Source organism: Monodon monoceros, unplaced genomic scaffold, assembly GCF_005190385.1.
Source record: "Monodon monoceros isolate NGI ecotype Baffin Bay Population unplaced genomic scaffold, NGI_Narwhal_1 Super_Scaffold_11, whole genome shotgun sequence".
Classification (NCBI taxonomy): domain Eukaryota; kingdom Metazoa; phylum Chordata; class Mammalia; order Artiodactyla; family Monodontidae; genus Monodon; species Monodon monoceros.
Genome location: NW_021703767.1, coordinates 65,823,842 through 65,839,070, shown reverse-complemented (window position 1 = coordinate 65,839,070; position 15,229 = coordinate 65,823,842). Strand labels below are relative to the sequence as shown.

Here is a 15,229-nt window from a genome sequence, read left to right as displayed (position 1 = left end):
TTTAATTTAATGTCTTATAATCCTTATTGTGCCACAGGCTGAAATAGGAACAAGCATATCCTATAAAATTATAAAAATATGGTTATAAATATTACCAAATGCAATGTTTCATTGCCATTTATAGATACAGTGTGTCCGTAGCTGAAGTTTAAACTTCTCGTAATTTTAAATATGCACAGACTCTATTAAGGTGTTATTTAATTTTTGGTACCTGATGTCAATGTCATCTTTTTTATTTGATACAACTCATGTTAGAGTGGCTTGCAATTTATCCAACATAATTATAACTGAAGTTGTGGTAGATTATTAGAAACAGATTATTATTTGTTTATGACATTGTGAAAATTAACTAGGAGTTAAGTTTAAAAGTTCAGCTTTCTAAGTATAATTTTTTGCATTTTACCTTTTATACAAATACTCTAGAAAATAAAATGGCATTGATTCTGAATGTTTTGAGTATCGAAGTTTTTACTTAATAGTTATAGTTTTAAGCTTTATAGTAATAAAATGGATTTTGCTGATGGGATTACTATAGTGGTGTTAATATGTTCCTCTGTCCTCAGTATTTCCTGTAAATTGGTGATTCAGTATATTTTTGTAGGAGTCAAGACCACTTCATATGTAGATGATACCTTATGTCAGTGCTTTATCTGACTTTTAACTCTCTTTTTGTTGTTTTTCACCAAGATACTGGTATCTTTGATTTGAATCATTTCAAAAGTTCTTTTCATGGTATATAACTTTGGAGTAGAGGTCAGAAGGTGAGGAGTCAGAAAAATTTATAAGTGAACCAGAACACTGACCTTGGAACAAATAGAAGGTTTAAGATATACTCACTTTCGGGCTTCCCTGGTGGCGCAGTGGTTGAGAGTCCGCCTGCCGATGCAGGGGACACGGGTTCGTGCCCCGGTCCGGGAAGATCCCACATGCCGTGGAGCAGCTGGGCCTGTGAGCCATGGCTGCTGAGCCTGCGCGTCTGGAGCCTGTGCTCCGCAACGGGAGAGGCCACAACAGTGAGAGGCCCGCGTACCACAAAAAAAAAAAGAAAGAAAAGAAAAAGATATACTCACTTTCTTCACAAAGACTGTCTCTTCGCCAGTCAAGAGTCTTAATTCTTTCTTCCACACAGACCCAGTTTCTCACTGTATGTTGTTTTGTAATAAAATTGAAATAAATATTCTTTTAAATTGATGTCAGTAGTCATCTAGGATCTGTTTTTAAATGGCATTTTGAAGTCTACTTAATTCTGAAGGATATTAACAGGAAGAGTGGTGTTGCTATTAATAGATTTACTGATGTCTTGATAGATCGTTGATAACAGATTTTCTCAGTTCACGTGTGAGTTTTCCCAGACCTCTATATCAATAACCTCTGGCCCTGACAAAGGATGATGAAGCCAAGAAGACTTGGCTTCTGGTCTAAACATTGTTACTTGTTAGTCACATGATTTGGAATACCCCTCTGAGTTTTTACATCTGTGTTTAGGGGAAAAAAACAGGTTTGTGGTGAGATGTTAGTAAAATAAAAATTATAAAAGCACATTGTAAATTTTCCTTTTTTAAGTTATTAAAAGATGGTACAAATATAACATTGATTAACTAAGCTATAATTAGCTAATGGATAGAGAAATGACATAAAACTTGTTTAAGAAAGACTGCGTGCAAACAATCCCCAGCTTTTCACTATTCTTTTCTGGAAATCTGTTACTTTGTTTCCTGTGTAAGGACTCTGAATTGTTTGGGATAGAAAGTAAGTATTCAATGAATTTTTACTCTTTATTCCAGTTGTATATGTATCAGCTGTTCCGAAGTTTAGCCTATATCCATTCCTTTGGAATCTGCCATCGGGATATTAAACCACAGAACCTCTTGTTGGATCCTGATACAGCTGTCTTAAAACTCTGTGACTTTGGAAGGTAAGCTAGTTCTCTTTTCTTCTCCCTCCCTTCCCTCCTCTCCAACCCCACCCTCCCACCCTGTATACCCTGTATACTCAGAATTTTAGTCTTTCATCCAGCAATTTAACTCCTAGGAACTGTTCCCTTACAAATACTCACACATTTACAAAATATTGTATATACCAGGATTTTTATCATAGAATTGTATATAAATGTCTGGCAGTAGGAAGATTACCAGATAAATTATGGTACATCATACATATAATGTAATACATGCAGCTGTTAAAAAAAGAAAGGGGAGGCTCTCTATGAATGGAAAGTGAATGATCTCTAAGAAGTATTAAATTCAAAAAAACAAGGTCAAGAATCTATATAGTATGTTCCCTTTTGTATTCTAAAAACACAGAGTATAGGCATATGTACACAGATGCATAGCTTATTTTTGGAATGATATAAATTCATAATATTGATTGCTCCTAGGAGCAGGTCCCATTTGTTTATTTATGGTTTTATTTCCATTACTCTAGGAGGTGGGTCAAAAAAGATCTTGCTGTGGTTTATGTGAAAGAGTGTTTTTCCTACATTTTCCTCTAAGACTTGTATAGTGTCTGGTCTTAACCTTTAGGTCTTTAATCCATTTTGAGTTTATTTTTGTGTATGGTGTTAAGGAGTGTTCTAATTTCATTCTTTTACACGTAGCTGTCCAGTTTTTCCAGCACCACTTATTGAAGAGGCTGTCTTTTCTCCATTGTATGTTCTTGCCTTCTTTGTCATAAATTAGGTGCCCATATGTGCATGGGTTTATCTCTGGGCATTCTATCCTGTACCATTGATCTATATTTCTGTTTTTGTGCCAGTACTATACTGTCTTGATTACTGTAGCTTTGTGGTGTAGTTTGAAGTCAGGGAATCTGATTCCTTCAACTCCATTTTTCTTTGTCAAGATTGCCTTGGATATTCGGGATCTTTTGAGTTTCCATATGAATTGTAAAATTTTTTCTTCTAATTCTGTGAAGAATGCCATTGGTAGTTTGATAGGGATTGCATTGAATCTATAGATTGCTTCGGGTAGTATAGTCATTTTCACAATATTGATTCTTCCAATCCAAGAACATGGTATATTTCTCCATCTGTTTATGTCATCTTTGATTTCTTTCATCAGTGTTTTATAGTTTTCTGAGTACAAGTCTTTCACCTCCTTAAGCAGGTTTATTCCTAGGTATTTTATTCTTTCTGTTGCAGTGGTAAATGGGAGTGTTTCCTTAATTTCTCTTTCTGATTTTTCGTTGTTAGTGTATAGTAATGCCAGAGATTTCTGTGCATTAATTTTTTATCCTGCTACTTTACCAAATTCACTGGTTAGTTCTACTGGTTTTCTGGTGGCGTCTTTAGGATTTTCTATGTATAGTGTATGTCATCTGCAAACAGTGACAGTTTTACTTCTTCTTTTCCAATTTGTATTGCTTTTATTTCTTTTTCTTCTCTGATTGCTGTGGCTAGGACTTGCAAAACTATGTTGAATAAGAGTGGTGAGAGTGGGCATCCTTGTCTTGTTCCTGATCTTAGTGAAAATGCTTTCAGTTTTTCACCATTGAGTATGTTTGCTGTGGATTTGTCATATATAGCCTTTATTATGTTGAGGAAGTTTCCCTCTCTACCCATATTCTGGAGAGCTTTTATCATAAATGTGTGTTGAATTTTGTCAGAAGCTTTTTCTGCATCTATTGAGATGATCATATGGTTTTTATTCCTTAATTTGTTAATGTGGTACATCACATTGATTGATTTGTGTATATTGAAGAATCATTGCATCCCTGGGATAAATCCCACTTGATCATGGTGTATGATCCTTTTAATGTGCTGTTGGATTCTGTATGCTAATATTTTGTTCAGGATTTTTGCATCTGTGTTCATCAGTGATATTGGTCTATAATTTTCTTTTTTTGTGATATCTTTTTCTGGTTGTGGTGACAGTGTGATGGTGGCTTCATAGAATGACTTTGGGAGTGTTTCTCCCTCTGCAATTTTTTGAAAGAGTTTGACAAGGATAGGTGTTAGTTCTTCTGTAAACGTTTGATAGAATTCGCCTGTGAAGCCATCTGGTCCTGAACTTTTGTTTGTTGGAAGATTTTTAATTACGGTTTCAATTTCATTACTTGTGATAGGTCTGTTTATATTTTCTACTTCTTCCTGGTTCAGTCTTGGAAAATTGTACCTTTCCAAGAACTTGTCAGTTTCTTCCAGGTTTGTCCATTTTACTGGCATATAGTTGTTTGTAGTAGTCTCTTTTAATCCTTTGTATTTCTGCAGTGTCAGTTGTGATTTCTCCTTTTTCATTTCTAATTTTATTTATTTGCATCCTCTCCCATTTTTTCTTGATGAATCTGGCTAAGGGTTTATCAATTTTGTTTATCTTCTCAAAGAACCAGCTTTTAGTTTTATTGATCTTTACTATAGATTTCTTCATTTCTGTTTCATTTATTTCTGCTCTGATCTTTATGATTTCTTTCCTTCTACTGACTTTGGGTTTTCTTTGGTCTTCTTTCTCTAGTTGTTTTAAGTGTAGGGTTAGATTGTTTATTTGAGATTATTCTTGTTTCTTGAGGTGAGGTTGAATTGCTGTAAACTTCCCTCTTAGAACTGCTTTTGCTGTGTCCCGTAGGTTTTGGGTCATCATGTTTTCATTGTCATTTGTTTCTATGTATTTTTTAATTTCTTCTTTGATTTCTTCAGTGATCTCTTGGTTATTTAGTAGCACACTGTTTAGCCTCCATGTATTTGTGTTTTTTACAGTTTTTTTTCCTGTAATTGATTTCCAGTCTCATAGTGTTGTGGTCAGAAAAGATGCTTGATACTGTTTCAATTTTCTTAAATCTTCCGAGGCTTGATTTGTGACCCAAGATTTGATCTATCCTGGAGAATGTTCCAGGTGCAGTTGAGAAGAAAGTGTATTCTGCCACTTCTGGGAGGAATGTTCTATAAATATCAGTTAGATCTATCTGGTTTATTGTGTCATTTAAAGCTTGTGTTTCCTTATTTATTTTCTGTTTGGATGATCTGTCCATGGGTGTAAGTGGGGTGTTAAAGTCCCCTACTATGATTGTGTTACTGTCGATTTCTCCTTTCATGGTTGTTAGCATTTGCCTTACGTACTGAGGTGCTCCTATGTTGGGTGCATAAACATTTATAATTGTTATATCTTCTTCTTGGATTGATCCTTTGATCATTACGTAGTGTCCCTCCTTATCTCTTGTAACAGTCTTTATTTTAAAATCTATTTAATCTGATACGAGTATTGTTACTCCAGCTTTCTTTTGATTTCCATTTGCATGGAATATCTTTTTCCATCCCCTCACTTTCAGTCTGTATGTGTCCCTAGGTCTGAAGTGGGTCTCTTGTAGACAGCATATATATAGGTCTTGTTTTTGTATCCATTCAGCCAGTCTGTGTCTTTTGGTTGGGGCATTTAATCCATTTATAGTCAAAGTTATTATCGATATGTATGTTCCTATTACCATTTTCTTAATTTTTTTTTTTTTTTTTTTTTTGCGGTACGCAGGCCTCTCACTGTTGTGGCCTCTCCAGTTGCGGAGCACAGGCTCCGGACGTGCAGGCTCAGCGGCCATGGCTCACGGGCCCAGCCGCTCCACGGCATGTGGGATCTTCCCAGACCGGGGCACGAACCCGTGTCCCCTGCATCGGCAGGCAGACTTTCAACCACTGCACCACCAGGGAAGCCCTTGGGTTTGTTTTTGTGGGTCTTTTTCTTCTCTTGTGTCTCCACTTAGAGAAGTTTCTTTAGCATTTTTTGTAAAGCTGGTTTGGTGGTGCTGAATTCTCTTAGCTTTTGCTTCTCTGAAAAGCTTTTGACTTTTCCATCGAATCCTGCCACTCCCTTCTGGCCTGCAGAGTTTCCGCTGAAAAATCAGCTGATAATGTTATGGGGATTCCTTTGTATGTTATTTTTTGTTTTTCCCTTGCTGCTTTTAATATTTTTTCTTTGAATTTAATTTTTGTTAGTTTGATTAATATGTGTCTTGGTGTGTTTTTCCTAGGGTTTATCCTGTATGGGACTCTCTGTACTTCCTGGACTTGGGTGACTGTTTACTTTCCCATGTTAGGGAAGTTTTCAACTATAATCTCTTCAAATATTTTCTCAGACCCTTTCTTTTTCTCTTCTTCTCCTGGGACCCCCATAATTCGAATGTTGGTGCATTTCGTGTTGTCCCAGAGGTCTTGAGATTGTCTTCAATCTTTTCATTCTTTTTTCTGCTCCTCAGCAATTATTTCCACCATTTTGTCTTCCAGCTCACTTATTCATTTTTCTGCCTCAGTTATTCTGTTATTGATTCCTTCTAGTGTCTTTTTCATTTCAGTATTGTGTTGTTCATCTCTGTTTGTTTGTTCTTTAGTTCTTCTAGATCTTTGTTAACCATTTCTTGTATTTTCTCAGTCCATGCCTCCATTCTATTTCCGAGATTCTGGATCATCTTTACTATCATTACTCTGAATTCTTTTTCAGGTAGATTGCCTATTTCCTCTTCATTTATTTGGTCTTGTAGGTTTTTACCTTGCTCCTTCATTTGTGACATATTTTTTTGCCGTGTCTTTTTTTTTTTTTTTTTTTTTCCCTAATGAGTGGGATTGTGTTTCTGACTTACTGGTTGTTTGACCTGAGACTTCCAACACTGGAGTTTGTAGGCTGTTGGGTAGAGCTGGGTCTTGGTGCTGGGATGAGGAGCTCTGTGAGGTCTCACTCCAGTGAACGTTCCCTGAGGTCTGAGGTTCTCTGTTAGTCCAGTGGTTCAGACTCGGAGCTCCCACTGGAGCTCCCACCGAAGGAATTTTGGCCCAACCCTGGGTTCGTGAACCAAGGTCCGGCAAGTTGCCTGGGGCAGCAAAAAAAACAATAACAAAGTAAAAAATAAACAGATATGTTAGGAAGAATATAAAAATAAAAGTATAGATGAATCAAGAGCCAGAAGGCACATCAGTACCATAATAGTAAAAAAGAGGAGGAGGGAAAAGAAAAAAGAAGAGAAAAGAGGTGGGCGGGGGGAGGCCTTGGCTGTGGAGGGCAGGGCCTAAGCAAGGGTGAGGTTTGGGCGGTGGGCAGGGCTAATGCTCAGGACTGACAGGGCTGGAAAAGGCCCTGGGGACTGTGGGGGGTGGGGCTTAGGCTCAAGGAACAGAAGGGACCCAGGTTTGCCCCCCAGCCCTGGTCTCAGAGGGCGGGGGACCTCACAGGGGAGCCCAACAATCTTCCTGGGCTCTAGTGGGTGGGGCAGTTGCCCTCTGCTCCTCTCCCTCTCTTCCTGGAGGGCCCCTCCTGCCTGCCTCTCCTGTTCTCCCCTAGGCCTCCTTCCTATGCCCCCAAGGACCCACGAGACCTGGAGGGGCCTTTGGAGGGCAGGGGATCGGTCTGGGAGCTCAGCAGGCTGCCCGGGGCCCCAGTGGGTGGGGCAATCACCCTCTGCTTCTCTCCTGTCCCTCCTTGGATGGCTCCTCCCGCCTGCCACTCCTCATCTCCCCAGCCTCCCTCTTATGTCCCCAGGACCCACATGGCCTGGATGGGGCTGTGGAGGTGGGGTACTGGCTTGAGAGCTCAGCAGGCTCCCCAGCCCAAGTGAGCCAGGCGATCACCCTCTGCTCCTCTCCTTCTCTTCCCAGAGAGTCCCTCCCTCGTGCCTCTCCTGATCTCCCTGACCTCAGGGGCACAGATCCTGTCTGACCTCCACTTCTCCTCCCCCCTCAGTCCCCCTACTTCCTACCGGTTTACTTTGGGGTTCCTACTATCTCCTTGGGCGTTAGTGTCCCCCACCAGCAGCTGGCAGGCACACTAGTTGTGGGGAGAAGCTAACTTTGTGTCTTCCCACACCACCATCTTGACTCTGCCTAGTTCACTTTTAATAGCTCTGATAACAAAGCTGCCTTTTTTGTTTTTAACGGCTAGTTTGAGCAAGTAGAGTTTGGGTTACACTTTGAAGGTAGCTCTATCAAGTGGCATTTCTAATATTACCTTCTTTATCACTGAATTTTCTGACTAAATAATTGGAATCCGTCTTGTTAATTTAGAAAATTCTTTATAAGGTAAAAAGGTTTTATCAGTTTTACTGAAAAAGTGTCTTAATTTTCATGCTAAAAACAGGGATTAGTGTTTATCAATTTATGAAATGGCTGCTGTATGTCAAACCTTGGTGAGAATGTTAAAAAATAAACTGCCTCCCACCTTCAAAACTTGTGATGAAGGAAGACCAGGTTATGGTCAGACTTATCATTGACCAGAAATAAATGGAAGAAAAGAAAGCCCAAACTGAAACCTTTGTGACTACTTTCATCTATCTCTACTCTGATTTTCCCGTACCTTTACCTAAAAGTTTTTTTTTTTACCTTTTCTGACTTACTTTTTTACTGTTTTGATTTTGTTGTTTGTATTTATTTCCTGTATTTATCTTTCCTATTATTGTATGTCAAAATGGTTAGCTTCTGTAGCAGTTTATTTATTTTAGTGTGTCTTCAAGTTATCTTGAGAGGTACTTCGAAAGAAACTAATTTTAATATTTAAAATACATGCCACAAAGTATTTGGGAAGGAAAGTTGGATTAAGAGAATGTGTGATTTAACTTACAACAGTGGAATTAGAATTCATGGACTGTGAATTATCTCTGCCCTACAGGAAAGGGCCTATCTTTTTTTATTGGATAACGAATGCTTAGACAGTTAATAAATTGACCAAATGGTGGAAAAACATAAAGTAGATTGGTGCAAGCTTTGGGATACTTACTCTGAGTCAGAAGTCAAATTTTAAGAGAGTGGCCAATTTCTTACCTTTTTCAAAAACATATTGGGTAAGCAGTATTCATTCTTATAATCTATTACTGTGCTTTTTGGTGACGGGAAGTACCGCTCATTTTTCTGCCCTTTCTTCTTTGTATTTTAAAGGTGGAATTCAGGGAACAAGAGCAGAAGAAATTCAACATTTATCATTTTGTGATTTTTTAAAAAATCTTTTTCCTCAGGTGACAGTTAACAAATGCATTCTTTAAAAGTTACTGTTCTTTTTTCAGAGTGATATGTTAAAATTATGTTTGTTTTGTCAGACATAGTTATGGTTCATATTTTCTTTTTCTTATATATTGCATGATTGGAATTATGGGAATCTTAGATAAACATTGTGTTGCGAATGCGAATGATGCAGTTTACGATAGCAATGATACGGTTTAGATTTCATTTAAAGAATTTCTGCTTTTGATTTTTTTATTAGTGCAAAGCAGCTGGTCCGAGGAGAACCCAATGTTTCGTATATCTGTTCTCGGTACTATAGGGCACCAGAGTTGATCTTTGGAGCCACTGATTATACCTCTAGTATAGGTAAGTAATGGACCCAAATATAATGACTTGTAATTATTTATTGCATCTTGTTTTAGTAATTTAGTATTACTGATCTGTTCTTAAATATAAATATACCTTGAAATATATTTCTTCTTAAAGATTGATATGCAAAAATGTATAGAATTTAAGATATATTTATTATTCTACTTTTACGTTTCTTGTATTATAAGCTACTCCTTTGTGATTTCTTTAGGAGTACAGTTATTTTTAACTTAAAATTGTAAATAAATTCTAAGTATACCTTTTCTAACTTAAAAAAAAAATTCCCCTGAAATATTCCCTTCTCAGCTTGATTGCCAGTTGGAGAATTTGCATCAATTAAGTTTATGATTAAAGTGGTAGGATGACCATATTACTGAAACTCCTGCTGTGCTGTCTCAGTTGGTTATTTAAGTCTGCTCAAAAGGAACAATCTGATTTTTTCATTAGTAGTTTGGACAAACCCACCAATTCTGTAGAATTTGTCACCAAAGATCTTTAATGATAGAAGGAATTGAATAGAGACAGTTTGCTTCATTCTTCATTGACCTCCTCTTCTACCTCATTTTAGCCCACTAGTAGTAGTGCACATACAGAGTATGATCAGCTGGACATGAATAGGAAGCTAAGAAAGGAGCAACCTTAGGGTGGCATGCAGGTGGAGGTCAACTTTATTTTATTGTTATATATTGCTTCTGAAGAGAATTCCTTAGTCCAAAAGCATACAAAACAAACAAACAAAAAATAAATAAATGCGGTTTGCCTCTTTTATTTATTTTTTATTAATTTTATTTTTGGCTGCATTGGGTCTTCATTGCTGCATGCGGGCTTTCTTTAGTTGGAGCGAGTAGGGGCTACTCTTCGTTGCAGTGCGTGTGCTTCTCATTGCGGTGGCTTCTCTTGTTGTGGAGCATGGACTTGGTGTGCGGGCTTCAGCAGTTGTGGCATGTGGGCTCTAGAGCGCAGTCTCAGTAGTTGTGGCGCACGGGCTTAGTTGCTCCGTGGCATGTGGGATCTTCCTGGCCCAGGGTTCAAACCCATGTCCCCTGCATTGACAGGCAGTTTCTTAACCACTGCACCTCCCGGGAAGTCCTGGTTTGCTTCTTTTAAAAAAGTCATGATCATATTATGTGACATATTAAGGCATGTTTAACATAAACCTTTAACCCTCTTAAGAGTATATTACTTCTATAAATGTCCATGTCCCTAGCAGTTCTTTGGGAATACTTCTCACAAAAAAGGCCAGTGTAATCTGTTTCCTCTACTAGGAATCAATTTTCTGGATATTATGAGTACCTGCTTTCCAGTAGCCTCCTTTGCATGACTAAAACCAGATTCTGACGTCCTAGGCGTAGGACTCACCATAGGCCACTGATTCAGCTGGGACCTTTTGAACCCTAACAAGCCTAGATTTGGCTTTCCCTTTTAGGTTTAGGATACTTGCTTCTTAAGACTCTGGAAGATTTATAAATAAACAAAAATAAATATATTTAAAAGTGTTCTAATACAAATATATTTTGGAAATATTTTTAACAATGGTATTAAAAGTGAAAGAGTAGCTGGACAAAATCAACTTGAATTTCTTAAATGAATTTTCTGTCATTATTTTTCCAAGCCAGTAAAATGTAGTCATTGGAGCAGGGATTTCTAATTCCTCTTTTTTTTTAATTTAATTTTTATTTTATATTGGAATATAGTTGACTTACAATGTTGTATTAGTTTCCAGTTCCTCTTGTTAGTGCATCTTACCACATCAGACTGATTAAATTATTTGTTGTCCCCATGCCATTCACCATTCTTCTCCTTCCCTACTGGTAGATGGAAAACCCAGCAATGATTTATGTTCATCTCCCTAAAACACTTGTTTGGTGATTCATACAAAACCCAGGAATCCAGAAACTGAAAATTAGCTTTTTCTTGCAGGAAGTCTTAGGTAGTGGGCTCTAAATAGAGTGCCCATATAATTTATCTTCTCATTTGGTAATACTTTTAAGAGAGAAAGGGGATGCTCTTCATAATTATCCCAGGACAGTCATCTAGACCAGGACTATCATGGGTAAGCCAGGATGTACGCTTTATTTTTTTATTTAGTAAATTTATTTATAAATTATTAAAAATTATTAATTAAATTATTTTTTAAAGTTTTCTCTCAAGATTGAGGTTTCTGCTTTGACTTAAAAGTGAATTAAAATTTGTAATTTGTAAAATAAAATGTATTCTTCTCTCTTTGCATTTTAAAATATTCATATATTTAAGCACATTTTTCTGTCATATTACAAGACAAAAGTTTAACCATTTAAAGTATTAAAATTTTTTCTCAGAAATTTTCATTGGCTTACAACCCTGTACATAGGACATTAAACCCTTGCATTCTGCTACTCTGTATAAGTACCTGCCAATGTGAAGAGATTGTATCACTTTGACTTATTTTTAAGTATAATAAGTAAATAATCATGTGCTATGTTTTCATTCTATAATCCCTGTCTTGGTTGTTGAAGACTTTAACATCTGCTATTTGATAATTAAATAGATATTACCCTTTATTAGAATATTCTTATTGTCCTGTTTCCTGTAGTAAGTTTAACACAATTTTTAAATGCATTAAGGATAGTTTGATGACTTTTTCCCTCTGTTTTGGATTATACAATCTTTTCCTTGTGATATTTTTCTGACCAAAGTAAAATTAGAAAATGTATACAATTTAATGCAACTTAAGCTACAGAGTATTAATAAGCTTTTTTTTTCTTTTTTCTTCAGATGTATGGTCTGCAGGCTGTGTGTTGGCTGAGCTGTTGCTAGGACAACCAATATTTCCAGGGGACAGTGGTGTGGATCAATTGGTAGAAATAATCAAGGTGAGAAGATGGGATCAGAATTTTTGAACTGGAAGGAATCTTATTGCTGTTTTCTAAGAATCCATATCTCTCACACACTCATGAAAAACTGAGGAAATGGAGAACGTGATCTAAGATCACATAGCAAGTTCAGCTGTGGAAGAAGTATAAGAACCCAGCTTTTGCTTTCTAATTGAGTTATTCTTTTGTTATGTGATACTAGAAAAGCTATTTTGGCTATCTGATACGAGAAAGGGATATATCTGTTATTTAAAGTACTTAAAAGCAATAGATCACTAAAATGTATATAAACTGAATAAAAACCCAAGCTATGTCTATTTTTGCTCACCATGTGCTCTCTGCTCATAATACTCTGCTGAGCACATAGGAGATGCTTGTATTTAGTCAATATTTAAATATTTATAAAATGAAAAAGTGAGTATATATGACTAGATCACTTGATAGAAGCAGAATTTTTACTTATAATTTAAGGAAGTTTTTATTTATAAATTTACTTATAATTTTATTTATTAGGTCTGTCAACACCTTTATTAACAACATCAGATCCAAAGTATTATTATTTTGGAATTCATACTGTCTCTTAAGAACAGCAGCACTGACATTTTCAAGTTTTTAATATTTGAGATCTTAAATAAGTTCTCACCTCCCCCCCCCTTTAGTAATATCTAGTGTCTCTGTATTTAGACCACTAGATTGGTTGATTCTAAGGTTATAGTTTGTCCAAAGCAACAACACCTACTGTCTATTAGGCTTTATTCTTGATTTTCCAGATGTTTCATGGAAGTGGAAAATTGAAAATCTCCTTAGAGGTTATGTAGTCCAATTCTCTATCCAATGAAAGAAGCTTCTTAGTTACATTCCTGACAGATGATTTTTCAGTGTTTTCTTGAATACTTCCAGCATCAGGTCGCTACTTTGGAATGCAGCCTGTTTTGTATCTGGACAGCTTGAATTTAGTTTTTATTGTGCTGAGCCTCAGCAGCTTATTTATTTATTTATTTATTTATTTTAAAAAATTTTGTATTTTATATTGGAGTATAGTTGATTAACAATGTGTTAGTTTCAAGTGTACAGCAACGTGATTCAGTTATACATATACATTATCTATTTTTCTAAATCTTTTCCCATTTAGGTTATTACAGAGTATTGAGCAGGGTTCCCTGTGCTATTCAGTAGGTCCTTATTGGTTCTCAGTAGCTTTTTGTAGTTATACACAGGATGGTGATTAAGTTATTTTAAAATCCTTGTACTTAATTTATAAGAATGTGTTACTTTTTTTTTTTTTTTTTTTTTTTTTTTGCGGTATGCGGGCCTCTCACTGTTGTGGCCTCTCCCGTTGCGGAGCACAGGCTCCAGACGTGCAGGCTTAGTGGCCATGGCTTACGGGCCCAGCCGCTCCGCGGCATGTGGAATCTTCCCGGACCGGGGCACGAACCCGTGTCCCCTGCATCGGCAGGCAGACTCTCAACCACTGCGCCGCCAGGGAGGCCCAGAATATGTTACTTTTGATAAAATGATTTTGCTAGGTATCAGTGTGTACAAGTGTGGTTGAAAACACCCATGTGTAATCAAGAATCTTCCTTACTATCTATATAATTTCTTATGATTTGCACTTGAGATCACTGGTATTTTGCTGTCTTTTTGTAGTAACCATCTTTTAGTTTCAAATTGAAGCTTTAAACTTAGTTCAACAGATCTACTTCCTTCCTGATTCCCATACTACACTCAGATCTAAGTTCAGATAGTTTGATTTCCTTGTTTCCTAAAAGCCTATGTATTCTTCATTATTATTCAAATTAGTATTCTAATACAGGAGTTGGCAAACTTTCTATAAAGGGCTAGATAAAACATTTTAGGCTTCATGGGCTAAAAGGAAAGTTAGGGATGTCTGAGATATATTGGATTGGGCAAAAAGTTTGTTCAGTTACTAAACACATTGTTCAGTAAAGTTCTTCATGAAAATGAAAAATGTGTCTTTTATTTGTACTTAAAACCGAACGAACTTTTTGGCCAACTCAATATAACAAAAAAATTTCCACATTTTTCATTGATGAAATTCAAGTCTACTAATTAGAGGAATGGATTTCTTTTGAGGGGGCTATAACATTTCTCTTAATTGGGGTTCAAAGTCAGTGTTTTGTATCATCAAATTGATTGCAAATGTTTATCTGTAAAATCAATTCTTAGTTCCTGGGCCCTTCCTACATAAACAGAGATTGGGCCATAGTTTGCTGACCCTTAGTCAGTACAACCGTTCAGCATTTCTTCTATCCCCAGGCTTTCAGTTGTATCTGAGTTTACCATACTACAATTCTCCTGGCGTATTGACATCCTATTTGTCATATATGTTTAGCTTATTAGAACTGCATCATTTCTCTACTGATTATAGTTTAGAACTGTGTGATGGTTTATTCTTTGTCATTAATTTTAATGAATTCATACAGGACACAAACGAAATTGCTTAGGAAGCTAAACTGAATATCTGTGATAAATCCTATATCTCATATCTTATACACCTTTAAGTCCAGAACTTATTTCACCACTTTTTGTCAGTCCTTGTAATTCAGTTTTCTACTAGTATTGGTCTGTGCTTATTTAATTTTAGTAGAAACTGTCAATTTGTTATTGATGGTTTAAGACTTCATTTTCATTTAGGGCTTATTTGTTGCAAGTTTGTCCATGATTAATTTGTTGTAGTAGGCCATCTCTAAAACAAAACACTCTTTTCATTTTTATGTTATCTTGTCATCTTGCATTTATACATAGTCATCACCTACTGAAGTTCCAAGATCACTTTCTATAGATGTTTTGAAGATGATATAATGGAGTTAACATCCCAGGACAGTTTGGGATATCAAGCTTCTCAGTCCCTTTTACAGTTTTAAGCAATACTACCCAGGATAAATGATATATCAGTATTAGTTTACCACCCATTTGGTGACCTAAAGTTATACATTACACTAAGGTTAATTAATAGACATTGTATTGGGGTGTGTGTGTATGTGTGTATAGTATAGCTCTAAATCTTATTGCATGGAGGTTAATAAACTTTGTAGGGATTTTGTGTGTTTAAGTTAGCTCTAAGTCTTGTTGATCCTGTCTGTGT

General features: G+C 36.5%; 1 protein-coding gene across 2 annotated transcripts in view; it reads left to right on the top strand.

Moving 5' to 3' along the window:
• GSK3B (glycogen synthase kinase 3 beta) overlaps positions 1–15,229 on the top strand; it is a 197,517-nt gene that overhangs the window by 120,026 nt on the left and 62,262 nt on the right. For both annotated transcript variants that reach the window (XM_029215533.1, XM_029215532.1), the window contains exons 5-7: positions 1,785–1,915; positions 9,162–9,268; positions 12,026–12,123. In XM_029215533.1, coding sequence (XP_029071366.1) covers positions 1,785–1,915; positions 9,162–9,268; positions 12,026–12,123 — 336 coding nt within the window. The remainder of the gene's footprint in view (positions 1–1,784; positions 1,916–9,161; positions 9,269–12,025; positions 12,124–15,229) is intronic.